The sequence below is a fragment of the Vicugna pacos genome, chromosome 2, assembly GCF_048564905.1.
Source record: "Vicugna pacos chromosome 2, VicPac4, whole genome shotgun sequence".
Classification (NCBI taxonomy): domain Eukaryota; kingdom Metazoa; phylum Chordata; class Mammalia; order Artiodactyla; family Camelidae; genus Vicugna; species Vicugna pacos.
This window is the reverse complement of record NC_132988.1, coordinates 115,875,579-115,899,174: the sequence shown is the minus strand read 5'-3', so window position 1 is coordinate 115,899,174 and position 23,596 is coordinate 115,875,579. Positions and strand designations below refer to the sequence as shown.

Below are 23,596 nucleotides of genomic sequence, written 5' to 3'. Positions count from 1 at the left end.
AACCTCAGTCTGTGATTCCCAGTCCATTGAGTCCTCTGTCAGACCAGACGGCTGTCTTCTGAGAAAGCATTCAAATGCTATTCCCCCAATTTCATTTTGAAACCATGGGCTAAGTCATGAAGAAGGCAGGCCACGGATCTCTACAGAAGAATGTGGGGGTCCATTGAAACATAGGGTGATTCTTTCTAGCTGTGAATAAATCCCCAATGGTTGTGATGTTAGATTAGCAAAGGTTTACTTTTAAATATTTGATAATGTTGAACTTGCAGGGGGATCTCTGGCTTCCTAAAACGGTGGGAGTATCCATTCAGACAGGCCTGCTTTGGACACAATTCTCCAGCGTGGAGGAGGAGTCTGGTTCAGGCTTTCTGTTCATTTTATCATCAGTTATAGCTGAATCCGTTTTCTCTTCTGGTTCGTACGCCTTGTTCCTTTTGGCAAATGCCTGGCTGATTTCTGCATGGGTTCTGTTTTTGGTCTCAGTCAGGACAAAATATAAACCAGCAGCACCTATGAAGCAGATTGCAGCAAAGACCACGGACAGTAGGTGTGCAGACTCCTCTGTGGACAGGCAGAGACAAAAAACATGAGGAAGGCAGTTGCCAAACTGGCTGTGAATACCTCTCTGAGCAGATTTTTAAAAGTAGTTTCCTGTTCATATACCAATACTCCTGGATAAAACACAGCATGAGTGAGGCTGGCTCTACAGGCAAATGTGTTTTATAAGAGTCTACAGGAGATGTTCTCACATGAGGCACGAATAAATCAGCTTCAAACCCCGGGAGAGATGAAGAAACGGCAGGCAGTCTTTATTTATTTTGAAAACTAGGCATGTAGAAATTCACCATCACAAAAGCAAAACGTGATACTTGCTGAATGTTGTCTTAAGTTCATATTTACCATTAACCACATTCTCCTTCCCCTACTCCCCAAGAGAAGCATGAGAAAAGTGTGTTGTCAAAAGGGAAGTGTAATTCCCAAGTTAGTAAGAAAAGTACGGAGATGAGGTCAAGCTAACACCATCTTTTCTAATACACAAAATGTGTAACTCACTGATGCTCTGATACAGCTTCCTACGAATAAGAGAGACTAGAAAAAGGAGAACTATTGAATGCAATCACTCTATTTTGTGTGTCTTGATTATAGCACCCCTTGTGATTGGACTAGAATGACCCTGGTGACAGCACTTGACCTTGAGCTTCTCAGTGACTTGGTCATCTCCGCAGCTCCTGTGCCCGCACAGTGCCTGGCTCACAGTAATTGCCCAATAAATGTTTGTTAGATGAGAGGCTTTATATGTTCCGGGGGTGGGGGGAGGGTGTAGCTCAGTGGTAGAGCACGTGCTTAGCATGCAGGAGGTCCTGGGTTCGATCCCCAGTCCCTCCTCTAAAAATAAATAAACCTAATTACCTCCCCCCACACACAAAAATTAAATAATACAATAATAAATAAATCAAATATTTAAAAAAGGCTTTATAGGTTCCAGTTGTCAGAGCCATGACTTTTTCATTCAACAAATGTCTACAGATTGACAGATAAGGTGACATTGTCTACGAATGATACTTCACAAGAAGCAATATCTTGATTTTAGTCAATTGCAGGCTGTTCTTTGACTTGACAAACATTTATCTTCGGAGCATAGCCAGTGCTTAAAAACTGGATCTCTAGCTCACATCCCAGATCCACCGTTTACTGAATCCGAGGCTATCTGTGCCTCAGTTTTCACAGCTGTAAAATGAGGGTAGTAATGGTGCTCACTGGCTGTTGTAAGGATCAAACGAGCTATTCCCTGTGAAGGTCAGAGGGCAGCTGTGGAGGTAGCAAACGTTCCACACCAGGGAGGCTTGTCTCTGAGGGTGTGCGCCTTCCACTTGCCCACGCAGATTCCACGAGCAGAACAGAGAAGAGAGAGCTGTGCTCACAGCTTAGAAAGCAAGGACAGGGGAGAAGACAGGAGAGACCTGGCTAAAGGGTCAAGGGAAAAAGAAGCCTCAGGGCCTGCCAAGCCCAGAGGTTCCGACAGAAGGTAAGGGCCAGTGCTGGAGAAGGGCTGCCTGGGCTCGCCCCGTCCTGCCCGCCATGTGGGAGCCTGCATGAGCAGTGCGACCTCCCTGTGCTTTGGTTTCCTCAACTGTAAGGAGGGACCAATAGGGTCCCCCTCACCACCCCCCTGAGCAGTGCATAGAGCATCACATGGATGGAAGGACCAGAAACGCTGGGAGCTGGAGTTCACCCTGTCCTGGCAGCAGAAGGACCTTCGTCGGCATCTGCCCCAAATAATTCCATGCCAGCCATCATGTGGCAACCTGGCACTCCTGCAAGTATGTGATTGCATTTAATCTGGGCAGAGAAATGCAATTATTAAGCCCCTCCTGGGTGCCAGCAACATCACAGACATTTTCTAGTCTGATGCCTATAGCCCACACTGTGATGCAGCCATTTGTCCTTCCCTTTGACAAAAGATGAAATTGAGGATTCGAGAGGTTTTGTAACACGTCCAAGGCCACGTAGGGCCTGACTAGCAGCTCACACTTTCTCCATTATTTATCATGACTCTCACTGTCGTGTGTGTGTGTATGTGTGTGTGTGTGTGTGTGTGTGTGTGTGTATGTCTGTGCAGGGGGATTAAAATGCTACTGGGATCCTACAGTGATTCACCAACTCACTTGTGAAGTCAATCTTCTTAACCTTCTCTTACAGGTGAGAAAATGGAGATCAGAGAGGGCGAGTGACTAAACAAGATGGTACTGTGTAGCACAGGGAAATATATACAGGATCTTGTGGTGGCTCACAGCGAAAGAGAATGTGACAATGAATGTATGTACGTTCATGTATAACTGAAAAATTGTGCTCTACGCTGGAATTTGACACAAAACTGTAGAATGAGTATAACTCAATAAAAAAAATGTTTAAAAAAAAAAAGAGAGGGCGAGTGACTTGCCTGCAGTTACCCAGCTGGTAAGGGCTGCATCTGGGTTTGATCCCGGCTGGCCTGATCTGGAGGCCACTGTCTCGCTTCTGTACCTGCCCCTTTTGGGCAAATTCATTCAATGCTGTTGGTCTGGCAAAGCACCTGGCATGGAGGATGTATGTGTCACTTTTTCCCTCTTTCCTCTTTTACTTCAAAACAACTCAGAAATTGACTTTCTGCCCAGCTAGCTGCTCCTGAGAAGTTTTTCAGTCCCTCTCGAGTATGGTTGGTGTGGGAAGGTCCATCCAGTGTCCCCCGAGCAAAGAGATTTCAGGCGTCTGTAGCAGGAGGGACCCTGCCTGAGAAGCAGCAGGGCTTGGTTCCAGATCTGACTCCACCAAACACCCAGCTCGTTACGTGATGCTGGGAAGTGCACCCAACCCGTCGGGGCCTCATTTTCCCCACGAATAAAATAGACACAGTCATATCAGAGGTTTTCTGTAAAACACTGTCACATTCATGAAGCTTAGTTCATAAATTAAGGCAAACAAACCAACCTCTGGCTACTTTAAAATTAAGAGCATCTGTTCATCTGAGAGCACCACGGAGTGCAGGAGCCACAGACGGGCAGGAGGTATCATACACAGCGAACAGAGAATTTGTGTCCCAGCTTTTAAAAACCCAACTCTTATGAGTCAATCAGAAAAAGGTGACCTAACAGAGAAAAGGATCGAATGCGTGAACAGGTGTTTCACAGAAGAAGAAATGCAAATGGCAAGTAAGCCTGTGAAAAGGTGCTCACTGTCCTTAGTGATTCAGGATAATACGAGATAAAACCATAATTCTATACCATTCCGCACTACCAGGTCAGTAAACAACGGAAAAGTCCGACAACACCAATGCCAAGTGTTGAGGAGCAACACGAACTTTCATCCTGGAAACGGCCATGCCGACCTTGGAGCACGACTGCGCTTTACCGCGTCAAGGCGAGGTGCGCGTGTCCTGCGACCCAGCAGTGACACGCAGGGTGCGTCTGTTCTGGAGAGGCTCTATTTGAATTTAAATTAATGGAAAGCCCAGCGCTTCGGCCACCCCAGCCACATTCAGGTGCTCAGCGGTCGCGTGGCTGGCGGTGGCTCCCGCATTGCGTTAGCGGGCAGCCCCCGTTCCCATCAGCACAGAACCCTGGTGCGCCGTACCTGGAAGTTCAGAGCGACGCTGCTCACAGAGTGAGCGAACGGGAGACGGCTCTGATGCTCTGGGGAAAGGGAAGGGGCTAATAATTAGGATGCATTCATACAAAGGATTCTATAGAGCAGTAAAAGACGGTGGCCTGTGGTCAGGCATGTGACATGGATGGCACCTGAAGACACACTGGGTATAAGAACGAGGCACAGCAAGAACCTCCAGGATGGCGGTTCTCTTTATATAAACACAAAAACCAGGCAAAGCACAACACTAGATTTTTAGGGGACCCCCTTCATACGGGGGTCAAATCATAAAATAAGAAAAAAACAAAAGCATGATGAGCGCAAAATCCCAGCCAGGGACCAGGGAGAGGCACCAGGGCATTGCCATGGCTTACGTTGGCTGAGTGCGCTGATTTTTCCCTGCTACTTTTCCGTATAATGCTACTTTTTCCATGTTATAATTCTATAATAACAGTAATCAAATTACTCTCTTTGTCTAGGTGATGTATTTCATCCTCCTTTGCGTATGATGTGTTTCATAATTATAATTAAAAATATATACTCTATATATTATATACTTACAGAGAAATTGATTTATTATGTATACTTTCTATAGAAATATATATACATATAATAGTATAAATGAAGGAACCTAAACCCAAGTGGTAATTCACTCACGGTGAACAAGTATCAACAGGAACTTAACCAAAAGAAAATTCTATAGCTAGAGTTAGATACAAGAATTTGGTAAAAAAAAAAAAAATTCTCCCAGGACACGGGACTCAGCCTGCCAGGTGGCTCAGCTGAGGACCAGTCTGGAGGTGGGGACAGGTAGCTGGCCCTGAGGTCCTGGTGATCTCCTGGAAGCCCCAAAGGGAAAAGAAGTAGTAGTGACAGGAGACCCTTGTGTAGGTGCTTGGTCCTGTCATCCGGGGAAACTCCCTTCTCCAACCCACATAAACGCTATGAGCTGCAGTTACATCCTTTCTCTAACACATCTTTTGTGTTATTACAAACGATCATGAAAATGTTCCATAGTCTTTAAAATGGAGAAACAGTTTTTCTTTTGAGAGTACGCTATACCACCAAATTATGCTAAAAAAGTTAAGCAATTATGGCAAAGTGCCACTTTAAGGAAAAGATCCTGATATTAAAGAGAAATCTCACCTTTCTTCTACTCCAGTTTATCAGAATTTCGTGAAAACACAGCAGCTCTTTGAAGCTGCCAGCTTCCCCGAACAAAGGAAAGCTTTAGATGCGAAGTACGGTGCTGGGAAGGGAGCTGCGAGCTCTGACAGAGTAATCCCGGGTCCCTTCGCACATCAGCCTTGTCGGGGTGGGGGAGGGGCGTGGGCACTGCCTAGAAATCTGGCCACGTGCTCTAGAGGTAACACAATTAGAACCCTGTGTAACTCTGGGTTATATTTATCAAAAGCAGCAAGTGTTAGAAAGGAAAAAAAAAAGAGAATGAATAATTCCTGTAATAGTGACTACATTCCCCAGAACACACAAGAGATTTTCTTCCGAACTTTACTTAGAAGCCGCCCCTGCATCTTTCACACTAGGTCCAAGCGTGTCTCCTCTGAGAGACTTTTACATGCACAAACCTCTACTGAGCATGTCCCGCTGTTTGCGAGTCGGTGGCATCCCCGCTGTCATCTCTCTGAGGACGGGGCACATGTCACCCCTCTCTGGGTCCCAAGAACTCACCACAGCATCTGGTGTAGACTGTTTTCCAAAGTGAGTTAATCACACGTGTTGAGGACAGCGCCTGGACTCTAGTGTGATGTGAATGGCAGCCCTCCTCCCTCCCTGTGGGGCCCGGCACAATGAGGATGAGGGTGCCTGAGGCTGGACGACACCGGCTGGAGACCTGCAAGTCATTCGTGATGCTTCCTGTCCCCTTGGCAGGTCCTCCTGTCCCCATGTGAGGCCCTCCCACTAAGTCCTGCCGTGTTTCCTTCCGTAAATAGCCCCCCAGTCTAGCCGCCCCACCTTGGCAGCTCCACTCTGGAAGTCTAGCCCAGGGACTGGCAAAATTTTCCTGTAAAGGGACATTGGGTCTCTGTCAGGACCTCTCAGCTCTGCTTTTGCGGGAAGGCAATGGGAGACGATGAAACACACAGGGATGCGCTTGGCTGCATCCCGATAAAACTTTATTTACCAAAACAAGGGGTGGGCTGGAGCTTGTCAGCCCTGCCTCACCCAAGGAACCATAGCTTCTCGCCTTCTTGACTGGTGTCCCCCGTCCGTGTGGACTCTCCCCAGTCTGTTCTGCACGGCAAAGCCCGAGGAGCCTTTCAAAAAAATACCTTGGTCACATGAGTCCCTACTGAAACCACTTCCGTCCCCCTGCTCTGGAATGAAGACCAGCCTCCTTGGCCTGCCCCGCAGAGGCGTGCGCTGTCCCCTCCGCCTCCCTCGCTCTGTGCTTCCTCCACGTTGGCTCTGGGCCACTCCCGCCTCCCACCGTGCCCCCTCCACATTGGCTCTGGGCCACTCCCGCCTCTGCGGGCTCTGAGCCTCTGTGCTTGCTGTTCCCTCTCTCCCCGAATTCTCACCTCGTGTCCAAGCTTGGGTTGTAAGTTCCATGATGGCAGAATGCATGTCACCTGCTCTCCACAGGACCCCAACCCGAGACAGCGCTTGGCTCAGTGTAAGCGCTTTCTTAGTATTGTTAAACGTGTTGATAAGTTAACGAAATGAGAGGACTTTTATGGAGATGCAGGAAAGTACAAAAAAGCTTCCAAGTTAGATTTTCATGATGTGATGAAAATATAATTCTGCTCAGTGTCCGCCCTGCTCCCGCTCCGGGAGCTGGAACGCTGGCTGGTTGGTGATTCACACCGAGCTCCTGGATGAGTCAGCGCACAGACCGCCATTGAAGAATTGATGGGAAGCCAGGTGCCTTACGCTTGTGACTCCAATTCTGCGAAGAGCTTTAAAAGGCCAGGCTATTCTGCTTTGTGAGCAGAGCGGACCGGAAACATCAGGACGCTTCTCGGGATGCTGGAAGGGGGCGGGGACCTCAGTGATGACGTGAATCTCTGGTGTGTGTTGTGGCTCCCAAGTTACTGTCCCATGTGCACTGAAGGTCTCGTTGGAGTTGCCCAGGAACCTCTGAGGTAGGCACGGCCCTGGGGCTGCCTGATGGATGGCGTTTCAACTCCACACGCCCTGCTGGAAGCCACATTAACAGCCCTGCCGACGTCTCCCCCTCGCAACCTACCTCCCTCCCTGCAAGCCTGCTCTTCCTCCAGCTGCCTGCAGAAATGGCCCTGCCGTCCTCCCTCCTGCCTGAGACCGACACCTGATATCACCTTTGACGACTCCTTCCCTTTCTGTCTTTGCTGCTAAGTCCTGATGACTTTACCCTGAAACATCTTTTTTAAAAAATACTAATTTTTACCAAGATATAGTTTGCATATAATAACTTGCAAAGAACTCTAGTGTGGAGTTCAGTGCATTCAGAGGAAAGTATACCCCTGCGTAACCAATACCTTACTAAGATGTGGAGCATTTCCACCACTCCAGAAAGTTCCTTGTGCCATCTTCTAGTCAGTGTCCCTCATCCCGCCCCCAGCACACACAGAGTTAACCGCTGTGCTGGCTTCTACCACCTTAGCTTCCATTTTTCCTTCCTCTGCCCTGAATCTAGTTCCCTCCAGGCAGATAAAGAGAAGTCTCTTAGAAGCACAAAACGGATCACGTCTTAAAATCTTGCAGTGGCTTCCACCGTCCTTCGGATGAGCCCCAAGTCCCTAAGTGCCTCAGTGCCTTAAGGGATTTGGCCCCAGCTTCCTGTCCTCCCTCAGAAGGACCTGGAATCCTCTCCTTCCCTCGGAAGCCTGCTCTATGCCTGCTCAGGGCTTCTGCCAGCATCTTCCATCTCCTTGCCAGGCATCGCCTCCCTCCCCTGCCCCAAGCAGGTACTTCCTCAATCTCAGCTTGAAAGTTCCCTGCACTGATCAGTCCAGTTAAGTGACCCCCCCACCCTGTTTTACCTCCTCCCATGAAACACAAACTACACTTGTCCCACGAGAGTCATATCTGTTCTCTATAAAATGTTGGGGCAGGTTGTGCCCCACTGTTCACTGCCCTCCCTGCCTCTGGCCTGATGCTGGCACCTGCAGGGACTGAGTGGGTAAAAGACTCTCTTCCTTGGGGAACCACTTGGCCCATCCAGAGAGGCTGGGGGCACTTTTGCTTGATTTTAGCTCCCATTTTCCCAGATCTGTGTCAGTTTTCCCCCTCACTTTGCATAGGCATTTGGGATAAGACCCTATTTTTCAAGTTGAAGAGCATCATTTTCTCACTTCCAGATTTTACTGAACTCAGGTGGGATTTTGTAACTCGAGTGGGACCAAGCGGGCACACATTTGTATGCACTTTTCTCCGAACCAGAAAATATTGATGTTTACGGAAAAGTCCGAGTCATCTGTAGGCTTTTATAACCAGTGTCCCAAGGGACCCAATGATGCTGACCACAGCAAAGGCCTAGAGGAGAAGACAGGCTACGGCTGTTTCTCCAGAGAGTGATATTAATCTTCCCAGGGGTCAGGGCAGTCCAGCCCAGCCCATCTAGAGCATTTTGCGGGAAGAGGGCAGGATGGGTGGAAGAGAAGGAGCAAGGAGGGGAGAGGCAAGCCTTGAGAGGCTACTTGTCCCAGATGGCTCAGCTAGTGAGGGATGGGGCAGGTTTCTGGCATTCACCACGATTGCCCTTTCTGCCCTGTCTCCTCTCTCCAGGTGACCCTGAAATCACATGGCAGGAAGCAGCCTTCCCAATACATATGAGAAGCAGGGATCTGGGGTATTTATCCTCCAACAGATGAGAAAACTGAGAAAACTGAGGCTTAGAGAGGCAGCCCAGGGCCCCTTTGCTAATGGATGGGCTACAATACAGATTGGATTCATGCCTTTGTCCAGAGTCATGCTGGCACAGATATTTCTTCTTTCTGAAGAAGTTCAGGCTCCTTGCAGGCCTCTTTTGGGAGCTGGGAGACATTTGCCCCTGACACATTTTGGAATAAGTAAAAGGACCAAAATGCTTGAACAGCAGTGCTTGGTGGCTGCTGTGGGCGGACTTGTATCCCCTCAAGCTTCAAGCTGAAATCCTAACCCCCAGTATCTCAGACGGACGGCATTTGGAGGTGGGGTCTTTAAAGAGGTGATAAGGTAAAACGAGGTCACATGGGTGGGCCCTAGTCCAGGTGACTTGTTTTCTCACAAGAAGAGGAGATCAGGAGCAGACGCGTGCAGATGGAAGAACACGCGAGGACACAGGGAGAAGACGGCCGCCTGCACGCCGAGGAGAGAGGCCTCAGAAGGAGCCAACATGGCCGAGGCCTCCGTCCTGGCCTTTCAGCCTCCAGAATTGTGAGGCAGCAGATTTCGACTGTTTAAGCCCCCTCGCCTGTGACACTTGGTTATGGTAGCCGTGGGAAAGGAACACAGTGGCTCTTGATTGTGGCTGAGATGGCTTTGAGAAGGTCTGTGGAATGGGAATGGTTCGTTTACAGAGTCTACAGCAAGCAGAGCTGATCCCACCGGAGGGTCCGGGCAAGGGGAGGGATGTGACTCAGAACTTGTAAGTCCTGTGTGTCCCCAATGCCTTTGTCATTTGCAGCAGTGGCCCCAGGAGCCTGGCCCTCTGCCTTGGCAAGTTCCCATCCAGAAAGGACATTTAACCAACATTGTCCTCCCCAGCTTGATCAGGAGGCCGAAATTTCCCCAAATCTAAACGTGGCCACTTAACCGGTGTCTCTATCAGCGCGTCCAGCAGGGCCATTCAACTCTAGTCAGCAGCAGACTGCCAACATGTCCTGAACAATCCCTGAAAACCCAGAGACCCAGGAGATGCCCCAGGAACTCTGCTTCCAGAGGGAAATTGCCATAAAAAAAATGCCCATGGGCATAAGGAAAGGCTCATAAAATCATGCCGGGTGAGAAAAGCCAAAAACAAAAGAAAACAAAAATCAATTTCAATTTTTTATAAATTTAAAAAATTACATACATTTGGCAGAAAGGAAGGAAGCAGCATCAGTAACCCGTGACACAGGTGCTTTCACTTGCTTTTCTTTGTATTTTCTTAGTTGCTACAAGAGATCCTGAGCCATTTATAACTAGACTTCCCTCAGGAATTCTTCCAGAAAACTTCACAGGGAAAAAGGAAGAGGAGGAGGAGGAGGAAGGGGAGGGGGGGAGGGGGGGAGGAGGAGGAGGACACAGCAAGGTGAGTCAATCACATTCCTTGTTTCTTGACTTTCTATCATTACTGGACTGGGTACCATTCCTCTCTTATTTATATTGATTTGTTTTTCCTCTTTTTCCCCTCAGTCTCTGCCCTCATTCCTTTTGCCCTTCCATGCGCTTCCCTCAACCCTAGACAAACTCATGTGCAAGTGTTTGATGAATGTTCTTGAAATCAACCAGTTCTTTCTGTCTGTCTATCTATTATCTATCTATCTATCCATCTATCCATCCATCTGTCATCACCATCATCATCATCATCATCCATCTATCTTTTTATTTATTTATTTTTTTGGTCTAAGAATGGTGGACATTTAGACACTGGTGTCAGGCCACACCTGACCAGTGCCACGCCAGGGGCGGGCAGAGCAGACAGAGGTAGGGAGTGGGCGCTGCAGAGGCACTAGCCAGGGCTTGGGGTCGCTGGTGGCTACTAGGGGGAGGGGAGGGGTAGCCACAGTGACTCCAGACGTGCCAGGTCCAGCATGGTCACAGTCAGGGGCTTGCAGAGAGCCGGGTGTGCCATGCTGCACCCCTCCCAGTGCCTGGCACCATCAGGTGGTTGGTGTAGGAAGCAGCCTTGGCCAGGACACTCAGGTCTCTCTGGAGAGGGGCAAGGCCAGCCTTCAGTCCATAGTGAGTGGGTGAGCAGGCAGGTGGGCAGCAGCATCTCTAGCCAGATCCCGGGCCCCTGGCCACCAGCTCGAGGAGGGGATGGGGTGGTGATGTCCATCGTGCTATGGTTGAGACTTGGGGTCCAGACCACAGTGGAAGGTCCAGCTGGGCAAGGCTGGCATCTAACCTTCTGCCCTCTGGACACAATACTGTTCTTTCAGACCCCACCTTCCCGGCCACCTGCCCCCATTCACCAGACACACAAAAGGGGAAGGAGCCCAGCCCTGATGAACTGCCCCAAATCAGAGGACACCCACCCTGGACACAACAGCTAGATTCTCAGTTGCCTGCTGAGCTAAGTGGTGGCTCCCAGCTTGTCAGATACCCACGTGGGGAAACCACAGGACGCCTGGATGCTGCTTACCCAAACCGGATGCTCCTGCAAGGCTGAAAGGGAGGGTCCTCAGGGGGCTCTGGCCAGAAGCCCGCACAAGCTTCCAGTATCAGGGCCACAGACCTCCTGTGGACAGCACTGGACGGGGGGGGGGGGGTGGCTCCCGCACTGGACCCAAGATACTAAGGCACGAAGCTACCTAAGCCCACTGGGGTGGGGCGGGGAGTGGACAGGCTCCAAGGGGCCCCCTCGAGTCGGCAAAGCACACAGTGACAAAGTCATGACGACAGCCTGGTTTTTCCAGCTTAGCACAGGCTGGAGACACAAGGTGACGGCTCGGGGGGTGCCAATGGCTCTTACTAGAAGAGGCCTTAGGCTCTGACGGCCCCCATAAAGGCTGCTGGAGAGCGGCCTGCCCAGGCCACAGGACTAAGTCTCGAGCTGGAGTCTGGGAAGCGGCTGCTCAGCTGGGAAGGTCGTGCGACGACTCCAGGGCCCTGGCCTGGGCCGGTCGGTGCCTCATCCGTCTCCAGCAGACCATGGGTGGAGATCCTAAGGCGGGAGCAGGAGCGAGGAGGGGAGGGCGGGCCGAGGGCCTGGAGCCTCCCGCGCACTAGTCTGGCAGGCGGAGCCCGGGTGGGCGGATGCCTCGAGCTTCAGGGCTGCCGGCGCAGGCCCGGGCGCCCAAAGGCCGGGTGCATGAGGTTCTCGGTGATGTAGGCCACCAGCAGACAGATGACCACGAGCATGACGCAGATGGAGCCGCCCACCGCCGTCATGGCCACCACGATCTCCCGCATGCCGGCCGGTTCGGCGGCGAACTCAACGCACTCCGCGGCGGCGGCGGGCTCCGGGACGACGGGGGGGCTCGGAGCCCAGCGGCAGCGGCTGCAGGCACAGGCGGTAGCGCACGCCGTCGTGCACGTCGGGCAGCAGGTAGTCGCGGCAGGAAGCGCCGAGCAGCACGCGCTCGCAGGGGAAGCGCGTGTAGGCGCCGCGCCACGAGCAGTTGAGCGCGAAGGCGCGTACGCGGCGCGCCTCGGCCGGCGCCAGGCGCCACTGCAGCAGCACGCTGCGGTTGCGCAGGACGCTGGCGCGCAGCGAGCGGCCGGCCGAAGCGTGCGCCGCGCAGCCGGGCACCTGGCAGCGGAAGCCGCGCGCGGGGCTGCGGAAGCACAGGCGCCCGCCACCCGCCTCGGGGCCCTCGGGCAGCACCTTGTAGGGGCACCAGGGCGCGTCGGCCGCCGGCTCCCAGCCCGGCGGCGTCGGGGCGGCCGCAGTGCAGGCGGCCAGCAGCAGCAGCAACGGCGGGGCGCGCATCCTGCGGCTGGGCCGGGCGGCGGCGGGGCGGGGGCTCGCGGGCGCACGGGCGGTGGGTCACGCGGGCCGCGCCGCCGCTCCCCGCGCTCGCCTGGCGCGCCGCGCCCTCAGCCGCCGCGGCCCGCTCCGACCCGCCCCCGCCCCATCTATCTTTTTATCAGTCAACTTTCTGTCATTTTCTTCCTGAAAATCTGTATTGTTGCTTTATATATGTGTGTTTTTAAAATAATAACTCTTCTTTAATATAATTAATTTGGGTTAAACTAATGCCAGCTGAAGTACTTTTACTGTCTTTATTCTGAGCACATTTACTTCATCTTAGCTTTATTTCACTTTCCCTACTATCTTCAATGTGTCAATTATTTAATAGTTAGATGTTGAATGACCTAAAGAGAAATGAAAAGGTTATTAAATAAGTGCTGAGAACTATTGTCATGAGATCAAAATCACGATGACCCTCAGTGTTCACAGGAATCTAAACACTCACAGAACACACTGTACATTTCTCTAAAGGTAAACATTTCCCACCAGCTGTGTGTGCCCTTTCAGCGTCTTTAAGTCGCCTGCATGATATGTGTGTTTTAAATTTACATAAACGACACACATGGTATCGGGCTTCAGACTCCCCCGCTCTGCTCTCAGCACTGGGGTCAGATCTGTGCACTTGCGGGTCAAGATCGGGTTCACTGCTTTTCACGGCAGTGTAACTGTTTGGTAGTGTGTATCTCCTATGCTTTATTTATACTTTCCCCAAGGGACGGCGACTCGGGTTACCTTTAACCCCTCATTGCCACAAACAAGGCTGTAGTTAATTTTCCTGCAGTCTATCCTGTGGACCTACGTGACAATCTCTGGGATGTGTAACTAGGGGTGGCGTCTGGGGTCATTGGGGATACGGATGCTTAATTTTGAATAACTGGTAGCAGACTGCTCCACCTGAGCTTGAGGGCTCCCATTTCCCTAGGTCTTTGTCAACACTCGGTATTCTCTACTTCTAATTTGACAACTGGGCAAGTACACAGAGGCATGTTCTCGGTGTAGTCTGCCTTTCTCTGATTTAAACAAGTTCAAGGCCTCTCTTCCCTTGCATGTTACCACTTTGGCATCTAGTTCTGGGAACGGCCCTTTCTACTTCCCCTTCCCTGTAGGACTCAGGTCTTTTTACTGTTGACCCACAGGAGGTCCTCACTGTTGCAGGTGTTGCTCCCTGATCAGTTTTAGAGGCTACACAGGGCTTCTCTCTCCCCATCGTCTGCCGCAGCCTTGACCCTGCCGTTCCTCGTTGGGCATAAACCCACCGTTTTGATGTAGTTGAATCTACCCTTTCTCTCCCCATTGTTTGTGTCTTGAAGGGTCTTGTCCTTCCCCAGCCCGGGTCACGGTGACACCTTCCTACTTTGTCTTCCGTTTGGTTTTTAGTTTTGCTTGCACATTTTGGTCTTGAATACATCTAGAATCATTTTATACTGTTCTATCTGTTTAGTCCCTGTTCCTTCTTTTTAAGTTCAGAAGGTTTTGCTTCCACAGAGGGTTCACTGGGCAGACCTACTAAACCGATGCTGACATATAAAATGTGCTCTCCATAAACAGGAAGGAAGATGGGACTGAGTATTTTTGAAGGCTCTGTGCCATTGAACTTCTGAACTGTGAAGCCAGTGTTACATTCATGGACATCTTTCCCAGGAACAAACCGACAATCACCTAGCACAACACTAACTGGGCACCTGGGAAAGAGGAGGCATGAGCTGGGCTGAAAGGTCAAGGTTAAGGAGGGAAGAAGGCCCCCTTTCCCCTCCTGATGATGCACATGGCCTTGTTTAGATCGTGGGAGTCTTCCTGTGGACCAGTTCAGACGTAGCTGTGCCGTGAGTTCAACCGGGCAGGCAGCGCTGCTGACTGGCTGATGCTGGACTGTAAATACAGGTGATGAAGACAGGGGTGGGGGGTGTGCGCTGCCCTGACAGCAAGGTGACTGCCACCAGCTCGGCTGTCGGCCCAGCCCGGGCTGCCTCGTGCATGACCCTCCCCCCGCCACCCCCCCACCTCGGCTCTGTAGAGCGGACCTACTCCGCTCCTGACTGATCCCTCCCTTGGCCGGCACCCTATCCAACCCAACACCATTCCTCTTGCAGGTGACAGACAATCCCAGCCACCAGGTCTCCTGCCCACAGCCTGTCCCCTCCACCAAGACACCGGAAGGGTCTTCCCGAAACACAAACGCAATCACTAGTCCCACGGTGTAGTATCCATCACTGTTTCCTAAATGTCTGCGCTGGAGGGTCTCAACCACCGCTATGCATTAGAACCATCGGGAGCGCTTAAAACAGTGCCACCCTGCCCCTCTCCCGCTGCTCCAAGTAGCTCTGAATCTTGGTGATGGTGGTGGCAGGTCCCAAGCATTAATTATTTCTTTCACTCACCCTTCTGGATCTCATGTGCTTCCAGGGCTGAGAACCTCTGGCCCACAGGATCAAGTGTGAGCTCCCTACCAGAGCATACAAGGTCTAGTGGGGTCAACCCCACATCACTGATGAAATAGCAAATGCCTGATGCAAAGGCCAGGCATGCAATTACTATTTGTGGTTAGTGTATGAGCGTCCAGTCTGTCTCCTGCTACCAGGCACATCCAGGCCCTTTTGGAATCTACCAGGAGCCCTCCCACCCCAGAACTGGCACCTGATGACTCCTCCAGGGGGTCTCAGTACCACCTTGTGCTCAACCAGAGGGGCAGTAGTCAGGGACTCAGCAGCACATCTGCCCGGCCCCTGGGCGGCCTCCGACCAGGTGTCCAGGCCAGGCTTCCAAAACCCACCAGTACTTCCTGTAGTCGGCTGTGGAATGGCCCCAAACCCCAGGACCCGACATCCTGTGAATGTTGCCTGCCTTACACGGCAAAAAGAGACTTTGCACATGTGATTAGGTTCGGATCTTGAGATGGAAATTCTATCCTGTGTTATTTGGGTCGACCCTAACTGCCATCACAACTGCCCTTATGAAAGGGAGGCTGAGGGGGTTGTGACATGGAAGGTGAGACCACGTGATCGTTGAAGCAAAACGCTTCACTGCTGGCTTTGAAGATGGGGAGGGGCCGGGAGCCGAGGCGCTCCAGAAAGCAGCCTAGAAGGTGAGAAAGGCAAGAAACTGGATTCTGCTCTGGAGCCTGTGGCGGGGGTGTGGCCCTGCCAACACCTTGGCTTCAGCTCAGGGAGACAGATTTTGGACCTTCCGGCTCCCAGAGCTGTAAGATAATAGATTTCTATTAAGCCACCCATTTTGTGCTGATTTGTTGGAGTGGCCCCAGGAAGGGCGTACACTCCCAGGGCCATGCCTCTGGGGTTCACCTTGCTGTCTCATTTGCAAGGCTGGATTGGCACCTCTTACCCTCCGTGTAGGAGACACTGGTCAAGATTTGTGACTCCTGGGGGGACACTGTATAGTGTAGTGGTCAGGAAGGCACAGCCTGGAGCTGCATGGGTTTCAATCCCACTTCTACCCCTCATTAGCTGGGAAACCCTGGGTAAATTACTTAACCTTTCTGTGCATCAGGTTCTCCATGTGTGAAATGGGGCCATTATGGCATCTACCTCACAGGCTGTTGCGGGAGTAAATTAATTACATTTGTAAATGAATTAAATATGCTTGGACCAGAAGCAGGTGCACAGTAATTCTCAATCAGTGTCGCTCTGATTGTCCATCTTGGTGGCTTCCTCCCGTGACACCTGTGCTCTGACATGTCTGAGAGGAAGCAGCTGTTCTGGGTGTTCTAAGATGGGCACGCAGACATGTGTCATTTGCGCCTGGTGGGACCTCAGATCTGTGGGGGGGTGGCACCCCTCCTGGCCCTGAGCTCCTAGCCCAGGCCGAGCCCTCCCGGGCCACAGTCCCCTGCTCAGGCCAGGCTCTCAGCATCCCTGGGACTGACGTGTCTCTGAGATCATCCTGACAGTGCAAATGGATGTGTTTTTACACGTGGTGACAGCCTCAGCATGCGGCTCTTGCAGGAGAGACACTGTAACCCTCAGAGTCCTGAGTCCTGGTCCCACTCTGTCCTCAGACACTCCAGCTCCTTATGGCAGGGTGACTCAGCATGAGTGGTAACTCAGCATGAGCGGTGGCCCCAGAAACCTCTCAGGCTCCCCAGGGCCGCCAGCCAGGTGAGTGCCTGGCTGGAAGCGAGCCAGTTGGAATGAATGTGGTGAGCCCCCCAGCATGTTGCCAAGGCCGTCAGAAAGCAGGTTATCCTGAAAGGAGTGTGAAACCCATAAAAGCCGTGTGGGTAGAGCAAGTCGCCAGTCCACGGCTGTGACTGTGCGCTTCCGCTCCCGAGCCTCGGGCAGGTCTCCCAGGCCTGCTGAACCCAACCTTCTTCTGAAAAGCGGGCTAGGGTCCTCATCAGGGGAGGGCACAAACTTTCCGCCTCTTCCCCTTGGAAGGCAGCTTGCTTTTCCGCTCAGGTAGGATGTGGCCATGTGAATTTCACTCACGGGAATTTGTGCATCAGGGTCTTAATGGGCAGGTGCGGAACCTACCACATCCCCCCCACCTGCCCCGGGGGCAGCTGTTATGGAAGGAAGGGGTCCTGCCAGCCAGCATCCTAGTCAGGAAGCTCTGGGACAGAATCTCTAGCCGCCCCACAGTGATTATCTAGCACGAGTGACATAACCCCAGGTGGTCGGACACCACCGTGACTTGGGGGCTGTTTCTTCCTGCAGCAAACCCCAGCCCATCCTGCCTGGTACGTGGGGGTGATAAGACCTTCCATGAAGCGGAGTGACTGCACGTGTAACCTGACACCTAGGAAATGCCCCGTTGTGTCGCTGGCTTCTCCCCTACCCTTTCTCTGACCTGCACTCCAGCTCAGTACGCTGAGCTGGTGTGCACTTTATGGAACTGAGCATAAAACTGGGCCCCAGACTCACCCGACTCGGAAAATGTCTCAAGGTAAACGCAGCCCTGCATTTCTGTTTGGGAGAAGCTGCGGGTGGGCTAGGATCTGCCAAACGGACAACGTGAAATCCAGGTCAGATGGATCTGATTTTAGCCGGAGACCTCTCTGAGGGGGTGTGTGTGTGCGTTTAATGATTAGCAACTCAACCCCAGTTCAAATGGACTTTTAGGACGGGGTCATCTGCTTATAACCAAGGGGTCCATCTCCCTGTCTTACAGGTGAGGGTGAAAGCAGGGTTCAAGTCAGGCTCTGTCATTTTTCTGAGCATCTTTCTGAGCTCCAGTCTCTGATCTGTCGAGGCTGAAAAAGAGGCGCTCCCTGGCCCGTGGCAAGCGCTCAGTAAACACTAGCATTAGTGGCATGTCAGTGCTGTTAACTCCCAGGCTGCACCGGGAAAGCCAGCTGGTGCTTTGGGTCTGGGAGTTCAGTGAGAGCTTTCATGCCCCCTCCTCCAAACCGCTCAGAAGACAGCGGCCGTCGTCGAGGATGTATAAAACTTAGTTGTGGGCTGTGTGAAGGCTCTAGAATTTCTCCACTTAATTTGTAAGGGTGTTGGGGAGATCTGTGTTGACAGAGAAGCGATTTGAAGTGAATTTTCCCCACAATAATGAATATTTTACTAACCCCTGGCTCTGCTGGCTTTGAACCAAACTGGAAAAAGCCATTTAAGGTTTGAAGTCAATTGAGAAGACAACTTGTTATGTTCTGAGCGCAGCCAGGCGAAGGGGCCCTGAGGATGGAGTAAATGGGTGCAGAGGTGTCTCTAACTCCCTGGCTTCTGGCCTCCCCTGACATGCAATGGCTGTAGCTAAGTCAGGATGTTTTAAAAGTTGCAGAGTGCCTCAACCCCTGGCTCTGAGACTGAGGAGATGGGGAGGCTGATGGAGACTGTTGGTGAGGAAGCCGTGATGGGGCAGAGCCACCGGCTTTGACTGTGACTCAGGCTCTTGGGCTGATCACGTCTGCTCCCTGAGCCTCACTTCTCTGCAAGATGGAAAGGCTGAGAAACCCCAGCTGGGGGCTGCATGAGGGTGACATGAACACATAAAGCCTTGTGCAGGGGGCCTGGCGCAGAGTAATTGCTTTCTAGCTGTGGATGCAGGAGTAGCCACACGTGGGTCTGCAGCCAGGTGCTGACCTCGACTCAGCCCAGCTTCCAGCAGAGACTCCAGAATGTGCTGGGCTTAGCGCCAGCTAATTAACAGGCAGACTATTAATGGAGAGGCAGGGGAGGGTTGAAATAGGCCCCGAGAATGGGTGGTGGGTTCTTTCTCAGAGGCATCTGATAGATTCTCACCTTCACCAGTGGTGTCACCTGCTCTCTGGGCAGCAGGGAGCCCTGGTGGGCGTTACAGCAGGGAAACCTGACCCTCCCTCCTGGAACGCAGCTGGGTCCCTTGCTCTGTGCAGAACATCTTTTGTATTCCTGGCCCTGGAGAACTCTCTGATCTCATTTCCTGCCTCTCTGGTCTTCCCTGCTCCTTCTGTTCCAGTGACACTGGACTCTGCTGTTCCTTACACAGGTCAAGCATGGCCCTGCCTCAGGGCCTTTGCACTTGCTGTTTCTCTGTCTGGATGTCTCCATTCCCAGGCTGCTCTCTCCCTTCACTCAGGTCTCCGCTCTGATGTCACCAGCTTCAAGAAGCCTTCTCTGACCTCCTCACGTCCACCTTGGTTGCCTGCCTCCTTTTTCACTCCAGGACCATTGAACACAAGTTTTTGTCCCCTCCTCCATCTCTATTGCAGGAAACCGTGCTAGGTACAAGGCAAGGGCTCAATAAATATGTGCTGAATGAATGAGTGAGTGAATGAATAGAGTCCAACACAAAAAGAACCTTTTCCCTGAGTTATCGATTCCCTGTCGATTGTGATCACTCTTGGGACAATGACCACAGAAGCTGTGGGGATGTGGATAACAATCTGGAGGCTACATGCAGGGCAGGGTGGCCGTGTGCACGGGAACAAGGACACAGACTTGTCTCACACTGGGGCCAGCGCGTTGCAAAAATGCTGGTTTAAGATGATCACTGAGGTTTCCCTGCAGACCCTCAGCAGAGGGAAGCCCGCTCCTGAGACCTACTCCCTGAGCACTTAGGGGCAGCTTCCAGAAGGTGTGGGAGAGAGGGAGAGGATTAAGGCTTTGGACCAAAGCACATCTCCCCTTTCCTCAGACCAAGAGTATGAATCTCCCGTAGAGAGAGGACCAGCCTCTGCTTTCTGAATCATCCGTCACTCTGAGGGAATCTCATGAGCAAAAGACCCCTTGTCGGTCATACCTGAACGAACGGGAAGAGGAGCCCCAGAGCGAAGCTGGAGAGCCAGCTGGTGGTTCCTGCTGCGGTGAAGGCAGCCGGCCACTGTGATTGCTGGAAAAGCTCACCGGTAGGATGAAGGGGATGCCACCTGCAACCAGAGCCAGGGCATGGACTAGTCACCCTGCAGTGGTCAGGGTGCCAGCACCCATCTCCACGTAGTGGAAGAGCCCCTCCTGGCAAGAGCTGGCTCTGCCTGGGAGAGCCGAGCCTTCGGAAGGGGGTGCTGGAGTTACAGCCTTTGACCCCTAACAGTACCTAAACTTTTCCTCTGACCTGCCCATCCCAACGAGATGAGCCTCCTGGCTCTCCAAATGCCTTCTGTATCAAGCTGTGCTCCACCATAAACTGAGTGCTATATGTGGCAATTTGATTTAAAAGGCAACTGGCATTTACTGAATATATTGTGTTAGGAATGCTTATAATTTATCTTTGGAATAACTGAGTCAGGCAGGTATTGGCTACCATATTCCCTGGATGAGAAAACTGAAGCTCAGAGAGGTTACTTGACTTAGCCAAGGTAACCCAGCTCCTGAGTAGCAGAGCCAGGGCTCAGGCTTGGGATTCCGACCTCCAAATCTCAGGGTTTTTCTGCTGATCCTTGGTTAAGTAGAGGGAAGTTCCTGCCTGATCTCCCCTTGACTGGATGGGTGGTGGGCCCCCGTCCCTAAGGTGCCCAAGCATCGGAGTGTTAGCAGAAACATCATCGACATGGGGCGGAACAATTCTCTATTTTGAGAGACTGAACTTGTGCAATTGCAGAATGTTTTCCAACCTTTGCCTCCTGAAGCCAGGAGTGCCCCTCTTCGTCATGGCAACCCAAACTGCTTCCACCCATTTCCAAATGCCCTCTGGGCACCGCACCTGGCTGAGATTCCCTGAGGTCTGCACCCCTCCCTTCCCAACTGTCCTGCTCAGTGAGACTCAGGATTGGGCTCTGTGCCCACGCGCTGTACCTGGGGCTCAGTATGACCTTGAAGGTCTGGTTTGCAGCCTCCCCTTCCTCAACAGAAGTCCTCACTCTCATCAGACATAGACCTTGGAGGTCCACGGACAAGACAGGATGGATGGTAGAGGGGAAAACCCTGAGGGACCTTTGCCGACCTCAGTTTGGAAACCACTGGTCTGGGGTCACTCATTCCATCAAGATTCAGTGATTACTGGCTGTGCTGGGCTGGCCCCTCAGTCCTGGAGGACAGTGGCAATGCCCCCGCTCTCATGTCATTCCCTCATCTAGTTGGGGAGAAAAGATGACTTGTTTATTTGTCCTTGTTTAAAGGATGTGAGTGAAGGAATGAATAATCACAGTGTGTGATAGGCCCTGGAGGAAACATTCAGAGCAATGGGAGAGGGTCTATTTAGTAGTATTGGGGGCGATCTCTAGGGAGATGATGGTGGAGATGTGGCTTAAAGGAGTTGCAGCATGTGAAGATCTGACGAAGATCATGCCAGGGGAGGGATGGGAGGGTAGAGAGATGAAAAGAGTTGGGTCAAGGTCTAGAACAGAGGCCAGCCTGTCTGGACACCTGAGGGAGGGTAGGGAGGAATGGGGTGAGGTGGCAAAGGTGAGCAGGGCCTATTAAGCAGCCTCTGTAGGTGCAGGAGAGGGGTTTGCCGTTGAAGAGAACTCATGTGGGTCTTTAAGTAGATGTGATTAATCTGCACTTTGTGGAGATCACTGCTGTCTGGAGAAAGGACTGAGGGATAAAAGATGGGTACAGGAGGCTATTGGGCAGTGCAGGTGAGATAGGAGGGCAAGGGGCAGGGCACAACCATTAAAAGAATGACACAGCAATTAGCACCAAGATGGCGGAAGATTCAACTCCCAGTAGACCTTGACCTTCAGTATATGATCACTTCAGTAATATGTGTAACATATTAGCACACTAAATAGCACTCCCACAGGTGCCATGACAGTTGCAAGGCTGACCATTAAAGGTCAAAAAGTGGGAAGTGGTCCAGTTCCTGGGAATCCCAGCTCCTTCTCCAAAGTACGTGGAATAATCCTCCCACTTGTTAGCACATGAAGTTACCGAGCCCATCAAAACTAGCAACCCCGCCCCTCACGGTAGCTCTCTTGCCTTTGGAGATGGCCTGCGCTCTGTATGGAGAGTGAATCTACTTTTACTTTGAACCCTCCCCCCACACATACCTTGTGGCCTCTCTGGCCTTATGTGATGGTCTATACTCAGTCTATGGAGTGTGCATTTCTCTGCATAAATCTACTTTCACTCAACTACGGCTCACTCTTGAATTCTTCCCTGCAAGAAGCCAAGGACCCTCACTTGGAGGGGTGCATCCCAGGGACTCGCCAAAGACCTGGGACACGACTGACCATCCTCCCACACCTCATTCTCCTGTACCACAGGAAGGAGGCAATGTTGCCTAGAAGGTTTGGATGGTGGCAGTGGGGGTGGATGGAAGGGAGGAGCTGAATTCTGGGATTCTCCATCCCATGGAGCTTTCAGTGTGAGCACTGCACACAACTACAACACTCATCAAGTTCAACCAGGCAACCCAAGGTCACAGAGCCAGGACCAACTCAAGCCTGTGTCTCTCCAGAGCTTTCACAATTACCACTCCAGCATGCTGCCAGCAAGCCTGGGACTTCACACATCAACAGTGACCCAGAATGCAAGCACCATTCCCTGACTCCCCTACTAGACTGTGAGCCCTCCGGGGCAGGCAGCATCTCCATTTGCCTGGCATCTCTGACACAGTAGACATGCGAATAATGTTTATTTACTTGAATTAAATGCCCTAAGTTTGATTTTGAAAAGATTTGATATGCTGTTTACTTCAAAAAAGTGGACTCTCTTTACCTTAAAGGTATCTATCAAAATGTACAAGATCAACGGTTGCATATTGAAATGTGCTGAAACCAGCCTTGGGTCTGTAGGGCACATGATGTTGCATTGTCCGAAAGAGTTTGTGTCACACACCCAGCTGGTCCTGTAGCGAACGCTGCTGTGAGCCTTGCAGCATATCCCAGGGGGCAGTTCACAGCTCTTCTGAAGCCTGAACAGGCTTGAGAGCTGGTGTTTCACCTTCCCTGACTTCCCTAGGTGTGTTTTGGGAGCACCTGTGGATAACTCAGTTAACACATCCTGATGATGGTGCATCAGCCTGAGATGGAGCAGAACATTGACAAACCCACCCCTCTGCACTTTCTTTGTTGCTTCAGGGCTGGGGCCATGGCTTGTTTATTGGTTATGGACCCTCCTCTTAGGATACACATGCAAAGTGCTCTGTAAAGATTTTCAGGATCAGTGAAGGAATGATTAAGACACCCTGGAGTCCAAAGGACATATACATCAGGTCTCTTCTTTCTTTCCTTTGTCAGGTCTTCAGGCCACCCCCGCAGGACAAATACAAGCAACCATGAGGATCCTGCATGGCCCACTGGAATCATGGGCTTTCATTTCCATGATCTCCTTTGAACCTCACAACCAGAGAAGGTGGTGAGGCACAGTGGGCTGGGGCTGGGGCTAGGGCGCCAGTGTCAGTAAGAACAAGTTAAAGTCCGGACCCTACCAGATTCCTCTGGAATCCAGGTCTCTCACATGTGAAGTATGATGATAGGGACTTAGTACTGGGGATGTTTGTGAGGATAAATGAACTACTGTGTGTAAGCACTTAGTCTAAATCTGCCAC

At 51.7% G+C, this 23,596-nt stretch overlaps 2 protein-coding genes across 2 annotated transcripts in view; both read right to left on the bottom strand.

The window, feature by feature from the left end:
- Positions 1-307: 307 nt before the first annotated feature.
- SLC2A9 (solute carrier family 2 member 9) overlaps positions 308-23,596 on the bottom strand; it is a 165,390-nt gene continuing 142,101 nt past the window's right edge. The window contains 4 exon segments of the mRNA XM_072948739.1: positions 308-540; positions 543-561; positions 19,907-20,016; positions 20,019-20,033. Coding sequence (XP_072804840.1) covers positions 308-540; positions 543-561; positions 19,907-20,016; positions 20,019-20,033 — 377 coding nt within the window.
- Positions 11,496-12,682, bottom strand: LOC140700617 (fibronectin type III domain-containing protein 10-like). Its single transcript, XM_072974325.1, is given in 2 exon segments — positions 11,496-12,226; positions 12,228-12,682. Coding segments are annotated over 2 exon segments (663 nt in total). The 3' UTR covers positions 11,496-12,018.